We start from the raw sequence: 11,846 nt of genomic DNA, 5'->3' as shown, positions 1-11,846 counted from the left end.
TGGAAGTTACCTGCATGATAAACTGTTTTAAAGTGCAATGTGGAGATAAACTAGCCAGAAGAAACTGCAGACTAAACCAGAGAAGTTGGAGGTCTATCAAATACAAAAATAAATGGCAAATGCTTACTGTGTACAAGCATAAAAATATAATTTAGCAGACAGGAACATTAAGAAAACAAGAAATGATTTTAATGGGGCTAACCATTAGTACCGACACAGTCAGGAGCCCACATTATGACATTCTGTTTGGACAGCGCTCAACTCACAGCACATTGATACTCTATTTCTTGTCATATTGTGACTTCTCTTTAATCCCCCCCAAACCCACATCCTTCTTTAGACAGTTTGTCTCATATACAGAAATAATGAAGAGGTCACTTATTTTCAAAAGAATCTATACACATATAAACGGGACGAGGGCAGATGTACTTTATGGACTGAAAACATAGGGAGGGATGTGGTTTTAAAATACAAAAATAGTAACTGGCATCTAATTTTACATTTATACAGGACCTTACTTGTGACATTTCCACTGCAGTAATTACATTAAATGAGGTTAAAGGAGTAGTTCACACTGTAAGCTAACCATTTTATATGAAAACCAGTTTCTGATACAGAATGAATTTTTTTTTTTAAAAAGGTAACAGACACTTTTTTCTTTCACAAATCTTTCTTGTAATTTAGTGTTTATCTAGCAATTCTGATATTTTTCTCTGAATTCTCTTAACTTTATATCTCACAATTCTTTTAGTTTCAAACAGAATCAAGCAATTTTTTCCTATAGTTCTGATTTTTTTCTTACAATTACAGTTTTCTCAATTAATGAGATAAAAAGTTGCAATTACCTTTATATTTTAATTCCATGGTGAAAACTAGCTTTCATAATTGTGCGAGTGAGACACATAAGATTAAAAAAAGCACACTCAAAATAGACAAAATAGGAATGGTTCGTCAATCACTTAAATTATGTTTTTTCTGAGGATCAACGCTTGTAAATAGATGTTGCTATGTAGCACCAAACTGTATCAAATCCACACAGGGCAGGCTATTCTGCAATGCAATCTTCTCCACTAAGTTATTAGTGTAACTTAATTACTTGAGAACAAACTTCTTCCTACAGGCAGAATCCCCTTAAAATGTATGCATTAGAGGCATGCTTTCTTCAAAAGCATAATCAAACAAGTAAAACACGGTTTCATTAACAATCTGTATAGGAGTTGTGTCCAGATCAGCAAAAAAGTAAATCAGTAAATACACTGAATGAAAGGGATGAAAAGATGCTACTTTAAAAGAGGAAGACCATTAAGAAAGACACATCTAGCTGGTAATTTCATGGAACCATTAACCATTGCTGGTGAATTTAGTCTATTATGTGATTGAAATTCCATTGATGTCTATACAAAAGTAGTATAAAAACAATTAGATTGGGACTTATTAACAAAAATGGTTTGTATGGATGTCTGATGTCTTCATCAGATTGGATCAGTTGAATTTAGCAGGGAAAGTTCATTTTCAGTCAGCCGCTTTGGGGTTGAAGTAAATATACACATATAAAAAAAAGCTTTATATACACACAGAATCAGCTTATCATACATGTGGATCTGACACAGAGCCACGCTTTCTTTTTTTCTCCTTTCAAAAGGGTAAATAAAAAAGGAAAGTTCTTTTAAGTACGCTACTCTCATTGTACGGTGTGTTTGGAGGTCAAAGGTTGGCAATGGGAACGTCAAAGAGGTCACAAAGGCCCTCTGTCTCATCCAGGTTATAGATGTAGTCATGATCACCCGGAGGAGGGGATAGACGGAGGAGCGGAGAGAAAACTATGAAAGAGAAAGAGAGAAGATGTTTGTGTAACAATATGAAACGCTCTAACAATTGCTCGTTTGATTTTTCATCACACCCATTATGATATCATTGAGCATTTTTTTCTAAAATGGATCAAATTTCAGTTGACAGTCCAATTTTAACTACTTTTATTGATTATATACATGAACACTGGATTTCTTATATAAACATCCAAACTTCCATTTGATGTTTAGTAATAGACTTTAAACAGGTGGCCTGACTCATGATCGCCTTTACCTTCTGATGACATCAGCTCTTCAAGCAAATCTGTGTTCATCATTTCTGTATGGAGAAAGGAAATATGACAAATATGAAAACAATTCTTATGTCTGATACATAAATCACAGATTCTCTGGTTCAGTTAAGCATATCAGTAATGTTCCCTCTAAGCTGCGCACATACGTAGCAGTGCACTTCTCATGTCGCAACTGCGCAGAAGAAATAATATGCCATGCACAGCAGAAACACAAAAATGAGTTGGGGAAAGCCATTTTATTGAATTCTTGTAGATATGAAATAATTGCAATGCTCGGGGAAACCACTATAGAGTTGATGTCGCTATAGAAGCGGTGAATGTGTTTTACAGGTTTCACAGAAAGATCAGTCACTGTAGAAATCAAATACTAACTTTCATGGTTGTGGACAAAACAGCTCAACAAGAGAGCAAACAAAAACAATGACGTGAAATAAAAAGTCATCATATTAATTTTAACATTAATGTACAAACTCTACTACATGGGATGTCTTAGATAACTGTAAAAGAATTCACTTTATTATAAGCGTAATAAATCATTGATCTGAAAAAGGTAATTTATGAGCAATAACTGCTTAATTTTTTCAGATTATATTATAATTAAATTATGATTTTTTTATATAATTTCTTAGTAACAGCACTGTTTAAATGTTTTCTCAGGTAACCTAAAATGTGCATCATTTAGTTACATTAAGAGTCAAATCAAACATAATTAGTTAAAAGTTTCACACTTAACTAGCACGTATGTCTAGCATGTTATATGGGTCCTCACCTTTAGGGTCAAACATTTCTGAAAGTTCTTTGGGGAGATCCAGCACTGAGAAAAAGAGAAAACCGAGTCAGAGTTGCTTAAACAAGCCAATTTGCTTCAACTGATTCTGAATGTTAAAGCATTAAAGGAATTTTAATCAATCACTCTTATGCTACTGTCACAAGACAGACTCAACACTCCACATTTCAGATGAGAATCTTCCTTCAGTAAAGATTAATGACAGAATCATGCTCATTTTCAAAAGCACGGGCACTTACGATCTGAAGGGTCTGTTTTGATTGGTTCAAAAAGGGCTGAGGAATCAGGAAGTGAAGAGCTGCTGTCCAGTGACGCAGAAGACTGCAGCTGCTGCGTGTCTGTTGAAGATGTGGGATTGGCTGTTGTATTTGATGTGGAGGTGCTTGAAATATCTAATAACAAAAATATATAGCCTAGCATTAGAAATTATATACTTCATTATATATAACAGTTACATAATAACATTAAATGTTATGTAATTAATAAAAACGCATAAAAATATATACACTACTGGTTCAAGGTTTAGATTATGATTTTATATATATTCACCAAGGCTGCGTTTATTTTATTATGAATTTACAGATATATTGTAAAATATAACAATATTTTAATTTGAATTTTTTTTTTTTTAAATGTAATTTATTCCTGTGGTGGTAAAACTGAATTTTCAGCAGTCAGTCCTTAGTGTCACTTGATCCTTCAGAAATCATTCTAATATTCTGATTAATAATTGTGCTTAATTATCACTAATGGTTCTTATTATCATCAATGTTGGAAAGTGTTTCTTTTCAGGACTTTCTGATCAATAAGAAGTTCATAAGAACAGCATCTATTTGAAATAGAAATCTAATGTCACTTTAGAAACATATTTGATCAATTGATCGATTTAAGGTGTAAATAAATTTAGTTTTTTTACCTTTATACATAATTTCCACAAAAACATTAAGCCGCATAACTATTTTCAACACTGATCAATGTTTCTCTAGCAGCAAATCAGCATATTTGAATGATTTCTGAAGGATCATGTGACACTGAAATAAATCAATTTTTTTTTCAAAATTTGTAAAACATTCAAACAAAAAATTATTTTATCTGTAACATTTCACAGTATTATTGCTTTTAAGGTGTTTCTGATTGATTAAATGCAGCCTTGGTGAACAAGAGACTTTAAAAAATATATCTTATTTCAATCATTTGAATATATAGGCCTAATTGGTAATTATATATATATATATATAATAACAACAACAACAATATATAACCCTTTATTACATAACCAACTTTGCCAATGTGTAAATCATAGTACATTAAGCATTTTCAGACTTAATTTATTAAAATATGGGCAGCATCCAACCTGTAGCTGCCCCAGCAGCAGAGGCAGTGGTTGTTTTGGGAGGGACGGCGGTGGCAGCTGCGGAGGGACTCTGGCAGGTGGAGGTGGAGGATGGCACACTGTTGGCTGCTGGTTTGGTGGGAACAGCAGCAGCAGAGGTAGTTGAAGCAGGGGTGGACAGGCTCTGAAGCATGTCTTCAGGTGGGGGCACAGGCAGCACCACAGGAGAAGTACTAGAAGGGTCCTTATTCACCAACAGGACCTCAATGGGGCCTGCAGAGCTCTTCAGATGAATCTGGTACTTCTTTTGTCCATTGACATGCTACAATAATTTTTAATAATAAACATGTGTACTTATTTTTATATAAATATATAAACTCTACACATTACTTTTTAATAGAAATACAAGCAGGACTTACAGATTCAGGCACAGGAACCTCCAGCTGTGTTCCTGATGGAGCTCTTATTGCTAGAAGAGTGTCACCTAGTGGCAGAGAAACATATGTAGAGTTAACTTTAATAAGGAATCACAAATACAAGTAGGCATTTGCAGCTTTCTGACTGGCAATACTTGTTATTGCATTAACACTGGTTTTGTGTTGGGTGTCTGATTGTAAAAACCAACCTTTGAAGCAATTGCAGAGGTCTTGATGTGTTACATACGCCAGAGTGTGTCAAGTTAAGGAAAGTGACAGTAAAAGTGGTGTGAAATACAGCATGGTATGGTGACAGCCATTTAAAGTGTCACAGGAGCATCTAGAGCTAAAACAACCTAGACTTTATGTACCTTACAGTGGTTACAACACAACCTAAAGATGTAGCTAGAAAGATATGGGCTATTTAGCGAGTCGTCGGTCACGTTTTTGATGCTCTGCTGAACCCAAACTCTCTGCTGGTCCAGTTCATGTTCCCTCCTGTCAAGATCCTCTAATTCCAACTTGAGATTGATGAGCTTGTCTGCAATTTCACGCGTGTTGCAACCCGGACCAACACCCCTACAAACAAAAATACAAACAGACATTTAGATCAAGTTAATTAGTTAACCTTCAAACAAATACCTCTTTAAAAATATAAATAGCTATAGCTTAGTAAAGACATTCATTTTAAACAGATGTCTCAGAAGAGCACATTTTCATGTTTGGATTGGGTTATTTCTTAAATAAACCTTGTTCATTGTCACTTACCGCGTATTACTTGAAATTGTAATACATAAATACAGTAGTATATTACACTACTGTTAAAAAGTTTGGTGTCTGTAAGATTTTAAATAAAGTGCTCATCGAGGCTGTATTTATTTGATCAAAAATACAGTAAGAAATATTTTATAATTTGTAATTTATTCCCGAGATGCAAAGCTGAATTTTCAGCATCACTACTTCAGTTTTTTTAGTGTCACATGATCCTTCAGAAATCATTCTAATATACTGATCTGCTGCATTTCTTATAATCAGCATTGAAAACAATCGAGCTGCTTTATGTTTTTGTAGAAACTGATACCTTGCTTCAGTATTCTCACTGAATAGAAAGTAAAAAAAAACAAACAAAAAAAAAACAGTATTTATAAAATCTGTAATGTGTGATGCAAAACACTTTAATAATGCAGTGAGCAACTATAGAAGAATAAGGAGTATGTTTCAACATTGAAGTCACCAGAAAGCATCTGCACGTCTGTCTTACTTCCACTGGATGCTGTTTTTGGATTTCTTCTCTATGAGTCCAATGCCTTCCAAAACATTGGTGATGTCATAGATGCGCCGTTTCTGCCTTACAGCCAAAGTATCTGCAGCCTAAATCACATTCAAACAAACAGAGCAAATCAGATTATTGATTCTTCTAATCACCCGTAAATGGACTGACTACACAACACACACAAGTGTTTTGCACAGAGTAGATGTTTCACATATGAAGCCATTAAAATACTCACTTTTTATGACTTATTAAAAAATTGGGCACAGAGAGACAGACAGTGTTGGTCACCATTCACTTGCACTTAAGCTTTTTTTCCCAAGAAATGAAAGTGAATGGTAACTGAGGCTGTCATTCAGCCTTATATCTTTTGTGCTCCCACTGAAAAAATCAAGTCATATTTACTTGAAACGAAATGAGGGTTTGTAAATCGATAGAATTTTTTTTTCCCGTTTACTGTCCTTTCAAGATTTACTTACTTAAAAAAAGTTTTTTACCCAGAAAAGTTGACAAGCAAGCAACTTGATGCAATCAGGTTCCAGCAGCAGCTGCGCATTCCTAACCGAATTCTTCGAATACACAATCTGAGATTGCTCAAAATCACCAAATTATACTTTTAACACACTTAAGACGTGTAATATTACATTTAAACCTCGAGAATGCAAAGAAACGACTCCCCTGGTCGCGCAGGCCTAAACTTTCCCAAACTCTAGAGCACGTGCTTGTTTTGAAGGCTTTTGTTTGAGTTTTCAGCCCGGATGGAATCTGCTTCTCAACCGCGGGAAAAACCCTCTGGTATTCAACAACAAACACCCGAGCTGATTTGCTTTGCCGACAGGAGTGACATAACAATTGCAACCTGTTAGCTGGCTCTCCTGGTTTAGCTGAGGAACTACGTTAGTTCATTTGAGTCGAGCTGTCGGGGGAGTTGAGAGAGGGGCTGTGCGTGCACGTGACGTCCTCTTCCCTTACCAAAGCAACTTTTTAAGTAACTTTCCCGTGCTGTTATAAGACCTAAAGTGTATCTGTTTGCATGCAAACATTAAAAACCGGCGCTGCGCATCTCGTGCGATACTGAAAGCATATAGCTGCTGCTGATGATGGTGGTGATGACGAGGATGAAATCGTGAATGCTTACAGCTTTGAGATCCAGCACTCCGTCTTTCGCTTCCTGCAGCAGAGTCACAAATTTAGTCGTGAGCAGTCCAAGACTTTTCTCGTGGCGACTGGGGGTCTGCGGCTGCTGCGAATCTCCCATTGCTCCCAGTTCGTTTCTTCCGGTCTCTAAATCCATCAAGTTGCCTTTAAAGTTTGATTAGATTCCCACAGTTCTCTTTCCGGTTGGTTTATGTCTGTATATTAAACGCGTTCTGCTGTTATATCGCTGACAGCACCGCTTCTGCCGCCCAAACGCTCGCTTCCCGTCAACGGCTGGTGTTTACTGAAGCATGTACGACAGAGTTCGCCTTGAATTGAGAGAATAGAGACCCCCGTTCAGGGACCGGTCCAGTTCAGGACACAGGTTACCCGAACCCAGTTGGCCTAACAGAACAGACGCTCTCGAACACCAGTACTAAGCTGCTTGAATGACTGAAGCCGTTGGGTCGCGGTGCATCATGGGATAACCTGATAAAAAAAATGGAGGGCTCCTGCACTATGTTAAACGGCCTGTAGGGGGCGATAAGAACGGCACGTTGAACTAAGACGGCCATGTGGGGGCCACAGATACCGTTTTTTTCTTTGTCATAATAAATTGAATTTTTATTTGCAACTTTTGATGTGATTGAATTTATTAACCCTTTAAAGCAGTAAGGCACCCGTGGTTTTGCTTGATTTCTTAGTTTTTTTTTTCTACTTCTTTCCGTCAGAATTCTTTAGATATTTTAGGCATTGGTTAATTTATTTATTTATTTTTCTTTCTGACTTGACTGGCAGATAGATAGATAGATAGATAGATAGATAGATAGATAGATAGATAGATAGATAGATAGATAGATAGATCGAGATAGAAACATGATATATTAATAGATAAATTTATAGACTGTGTCATAAACTCATTCATTGATACATTGTGCTGGAAAAGAATTAAGCTCTGTCATCATTATAAACATATTCATTCCGAGCCTTCAGGCAAGGTGCACCGTGGGAATGTTCACTGTTTGAAGTGGGAGGGCTTGTGTGTTGCTATCTGAGTTTATACGGGAAAGGAGAGCAGTTAACAGCTGGACATCAGTCAGCATGCTGGGATTTCTGATACTGATGTGGATATGCATCTTCCTCCTGTTCCTCTTCATCCAAATCCCGAGGCCTAAGAACTTTCCTCCTGGACCTCGTCCTCTGCCATTATTTGGGAATCTGCTGGAGCTCAACATCAACAATCCTTTGAAAGACTTTGAGAGGGTACAGTATTACATTCTTTAAACAAATCATTGATCACTGATTTGAATCCTGAAGAAATATGTTAACAATATCCATGCAACATTCCAAAAATGCTTATTGCATTGTAAAATATATAGTAGCGTATTGAACTGCAAGAGGTCTAATATCTTAATGCTAAACCTTTCAGCTCGCAGATCACTATGGGAAAGTTTACAGCTTGTATCTGGGATCAAAACCTTGGGTGGTTCTTAATGGTTTTGAGGTTTTGAAGGAAGCTCTTGTTACTAAGGCTGTGGACTTTGCAGGACGCCCGCAGGATCTCATGGTCAACCAAATTACAAAAGGAAGCGGTAAATCTACTTGCAATTTAACCTTCACACTTATACAGACTATGGTTAATCAGTAGCCTATCCTTTTTGAGGTTGTTCACATTATAGTCCAAAGAGCAATTTTCTACTTTATCTGATATTACACTTAGTATCATTGAGGCCAATAAATGGTATTTACATATTATTGCAGGTGTAATTTTGTCCGACTATGGCCCCAGTTGGAAAGAACACAGACGCTTTGCTCTGATGACCCTGAGGAACTTTGGCCTGGGGAAGCAGTCAATGGAGGAGAGAATTCTGGGAGAGGTTTCTCACGTTATTGCCAAATTGGAAAAAAGAGTTGGTAATAATGTGCTAATTTTTGTTACATAGCTATATCTTAAAGGTACAGTTCACTCAATGTAAAAATATGACTTAACATTCAGATCAATGTATATTGTGTCTGTGCAGGAAGTTCCTTTGAACCTCAGACTATGTTCCACAATGCTGCAACAAATATCATCTGCATTGTTCTGTTTGGAACCCGCTATGATTATGACGATGAATTCCTCAAGCTTTTCGTTCACCTCTATACAGAGAATGCAAAGATTGCCAATGGACCATGGGCCATGGTATAATCATTTTTAAATGATTATATTCATAGCTATTAAAATACATATTCAGAGAAGCGCAAAAGTCTAAAACATATTTTTTTATTATTTACTTGTTATTGTTCAAATAAAAGTTCCAGGAGTATATTGTATGGCACTTAAAGATATTTAAAATTAACAGCATTATCTCTAGTGATATTTTAGAAAAATTTTCTCTGTTTTATTGCAGATATACGATACATTTCCTATGCTGAGAAGTCTGCCTCTGCCTTTTAAAAAGGCCTTCACAAATGCCAGAAAGGCCAGAGAAATGTCTGCAAAACTGGTCAATGAGCACAAAAAGACAAGAGTCCCAGGGGAACCAAGAGACTTCATTGACTGTTATTTGGATGAGCTTGATAAGGTGCATTTGGACATCTGTGATGGTATTTTTTAGGAATTCACAGTTTCACAATGTTGTTACCGTATCTGTTATCCCCAATATTATAGCTTTTTTATTTATTTGTATTGGTTAATTATTGGTTATTAAATTGTGCACTTCTTCTAGTTTTACATTTATATGACTTTTGCCATCATCTAATGCTCACTTAAAGTTAATATTCACAACACTAATTAAATAAGGTTAAATTAACTACATTTTTGTTCAAATTAATCTTTAGCAAATGTTAAAATAAATATAAATTGTCCATACTATACATTATAAATCTTTCCAAACAAATTACTTGTGGCATTTAAAATGATATATATTATTTATTATTTTTTTATTTTTTTTATTTTATTGTTTGTCATTTAAAACTATAGAATTTCAATGTCCATCTATATCTATATTTATAAAATATTCAATTTATTTAAACAAGAGTATACATTTCCTTATATTTATTGGCCATAATATAAAAATATTTACTGGTTTATTAGTAGCCCTATCGGTAGTACTTTTTTAACTGATTTCGAATGTGGTACTTCTTCTCTCTAATCATTGGTTATTTTAACTACATCAGAGAGGAGATGATGGTTCCTCATTTTCTGAAGCTCAGCTTATCCTGTACGTTCTGGATTTGCACTTTGCAGGGACTGATACAACATCCAACACCCTTCTCACTGCATTTCTGTATCTCATGACCCACCCAGAGGTTCAAGGTTTGTGTTTCTGGTTTTTCAGAAAATTCTATTAAATTGATCAATGGTTTTAACTTAAACACAACATTTTATTTCACAAGAGAAATGTCAAACAGAGATCGATGAGGTTCTGGAGGGTAAAGATCATGCATCGTATGAAGACAGACACAATATGCCGTACACACTGGCTGTGATTCATGAAGTTCAGCGTGTTGCTAACACTGTACCACTAAGTGTGTTTCACTGCACCACTAAAGACACGGAGCTGATGGGCTACAACATCCCCAAGGTGAGTACACTTCCATATAAAGAGACTTTTACCCTTTTTGAAAATATAATATTCTCTCTATTTTTTACTGTAGGGAACTTTTGTTATTCCTAACCTCACGTCTGTACTAAAAGAAGAAGGCCAGTGGAAGTTTCCTCATGAATTTAACCCAGACAACTTCCTGAATGAGCACGGCCAGTTTGAGAAGCCTGAAGCCTTTATGCCTTTTTCTGCAGGTATCTGGTCAGAATCGGATATATATGTAGGTTTAGCTTGTTTGAGTGCAATTTAATTATATATATTCACATGTGTCTTGTACAGGTCCTCGTGTGTGTCTCGGTGAGGGTCTTGCACGTATGGAGCTCTTCCTGATCATGGTGACTCTTCTGCGCCGTTTCCAGTTTGTGTGGCCCGATGATGCAGGGGAACCGGATTACACCCCAGTATATGGGGTCACCCTCACCCCCAAACCCTACAGAATGCACATCAGACGCAGAGAGACAGTCAGATTATGATGATTATGACTGATTTATGTTGCAATGATGTTATGATGTATTTTAATAACAGTATGTATTATTACTGGTTATAAAAATGCCATAAAAACAATTAATGAAAATTATTTTCTTCCTGTTAATTTGTCTGAATGTATGCCAGTGAAAAAAAAAAAATTATAAATAGATATAGAAAAGGCTTCAAATATCCTAACCACCTGAACGTTAAAAAATGTAGCGTAATGTCGATTATGCGCACAAGCGCAGCATTTATTAGATGAAAATAAAGTAAGAGTGGTAATATTATGAAGTATTTGTACAATTTAAAATATCTTTTTAACATTTCACTATATTTGAAATGTAATTTATTCATGTGATGGCAAAGTTTAATCTTTTGTCTTCAGTGTCACATAATCCTTCAGAAATCATTCTAATATGCTGATTTGCTGCTCAAGACACATTTCTTATTATTAATGCTGACGTTTTGTGGAAACCATGATACATTTAAAATAACAAAAATCTTACTGTCTCCCAACTTTTCAATACTGTACCTTCATTAAACATTCCACTAGATAGCACTAACTACAAAACACTGAGAAAAAAAAATGCTAAAACAAAAAGTATAAAGTGAAAATAAACATTTTGTTAAATTCCTAACTACATAACCTTGTAGTTTGTTTGCCTGGGTTCATTTTATCTTTCCTGGAACATGGCCATAATATTTGTTCAGATAGGCGATGGACTAAGAGACTGAGTGATTCGAGTT

The 11,846-nt window shown here is 35.7% G+C and overlaps 2 protein-coding genes across 2 annotated transcripts; one reads left to right on the top strand and one right to left on the bottom strand.

The window, feature by feature from the left end:
• Positions 1-1,143: 1,143 nt before the first annotated feature.
• LOC132133387 (transcription factor E2F4-like) lies at positions 1,144-7,529 on the bottom strand. Its single transcript, XM_059546176.1, has 10 exons — positions 7,046-7,529; positions 5,899-6,008; positions 5,056-5,216; positions 4,847-4,891; positions 4,641-4,705; positions 4,243-4,543; positions 3,128-3,280; positions 2,871-2,915; positions 2,083-2,127; positions 1,144-1,820 (listed from the first exon to the last, which is right to left on the bottom strand). The coding sequence occupies exons 1-10, from the start codon at positions 7,199-7,201 to the stop codon at positions 1,705-1,707; spliced, it is 1,197 nt and encodes a 398-aa protein (XP_059402159.1). The 5' UTR covers positions 7,202-7,529; the 3' UTR covers positions 1,144-1,704.
• Positions 7,530-8,077: 548 nt separating this feature from the next.
• Positions 8,078-11,193, top strand: LOC132133636 (cytochrome P450 2F2-like). Its single transcript, XM_059546520.1, has 9 exons — positions 8,078-8,307; positions 8,474-8,636; positions 8,806-8,958; positions 9,066-9,226; positions 9,435-9,608; positions 10,204-10,342; positions 10,423-10,610; positions 10,684-10,825; positions 10,911-11,193. The coding sequence occupies exons 1-9, from the start codon at positions 8,146-8,148 to the stop codon at positions 11,102-11,104; spliced, it is 1,476 nt and encodes a 491-aa protein (XP_059402503.1). The 5' UTR covers positions 8,078-8,145; the 3' UTR covers positions 11,105-11,193.
• The last annotated feature ends 653 nt before the right edge of the window (positions 11,194-11,846 follow it).

The sequence above is a fragment of the Carassius carassius genome, chromosome 50 (genome assembly GCF_963082965.1).
Source record: "Carassius carassius chromosome 50, fCarCar2.1, whole genome shotgun sequence".
In the NCBI taxonomy this organism is placed as follows: Eukaryota; Metazoa; Chordata; class Actinopteri; order Cypriniformes; family Cyprinidae; genus Carassius; species Carassius carassius.
This window is presented reverse-complemented; position numbering and strand designations above follow the sequence as displayed.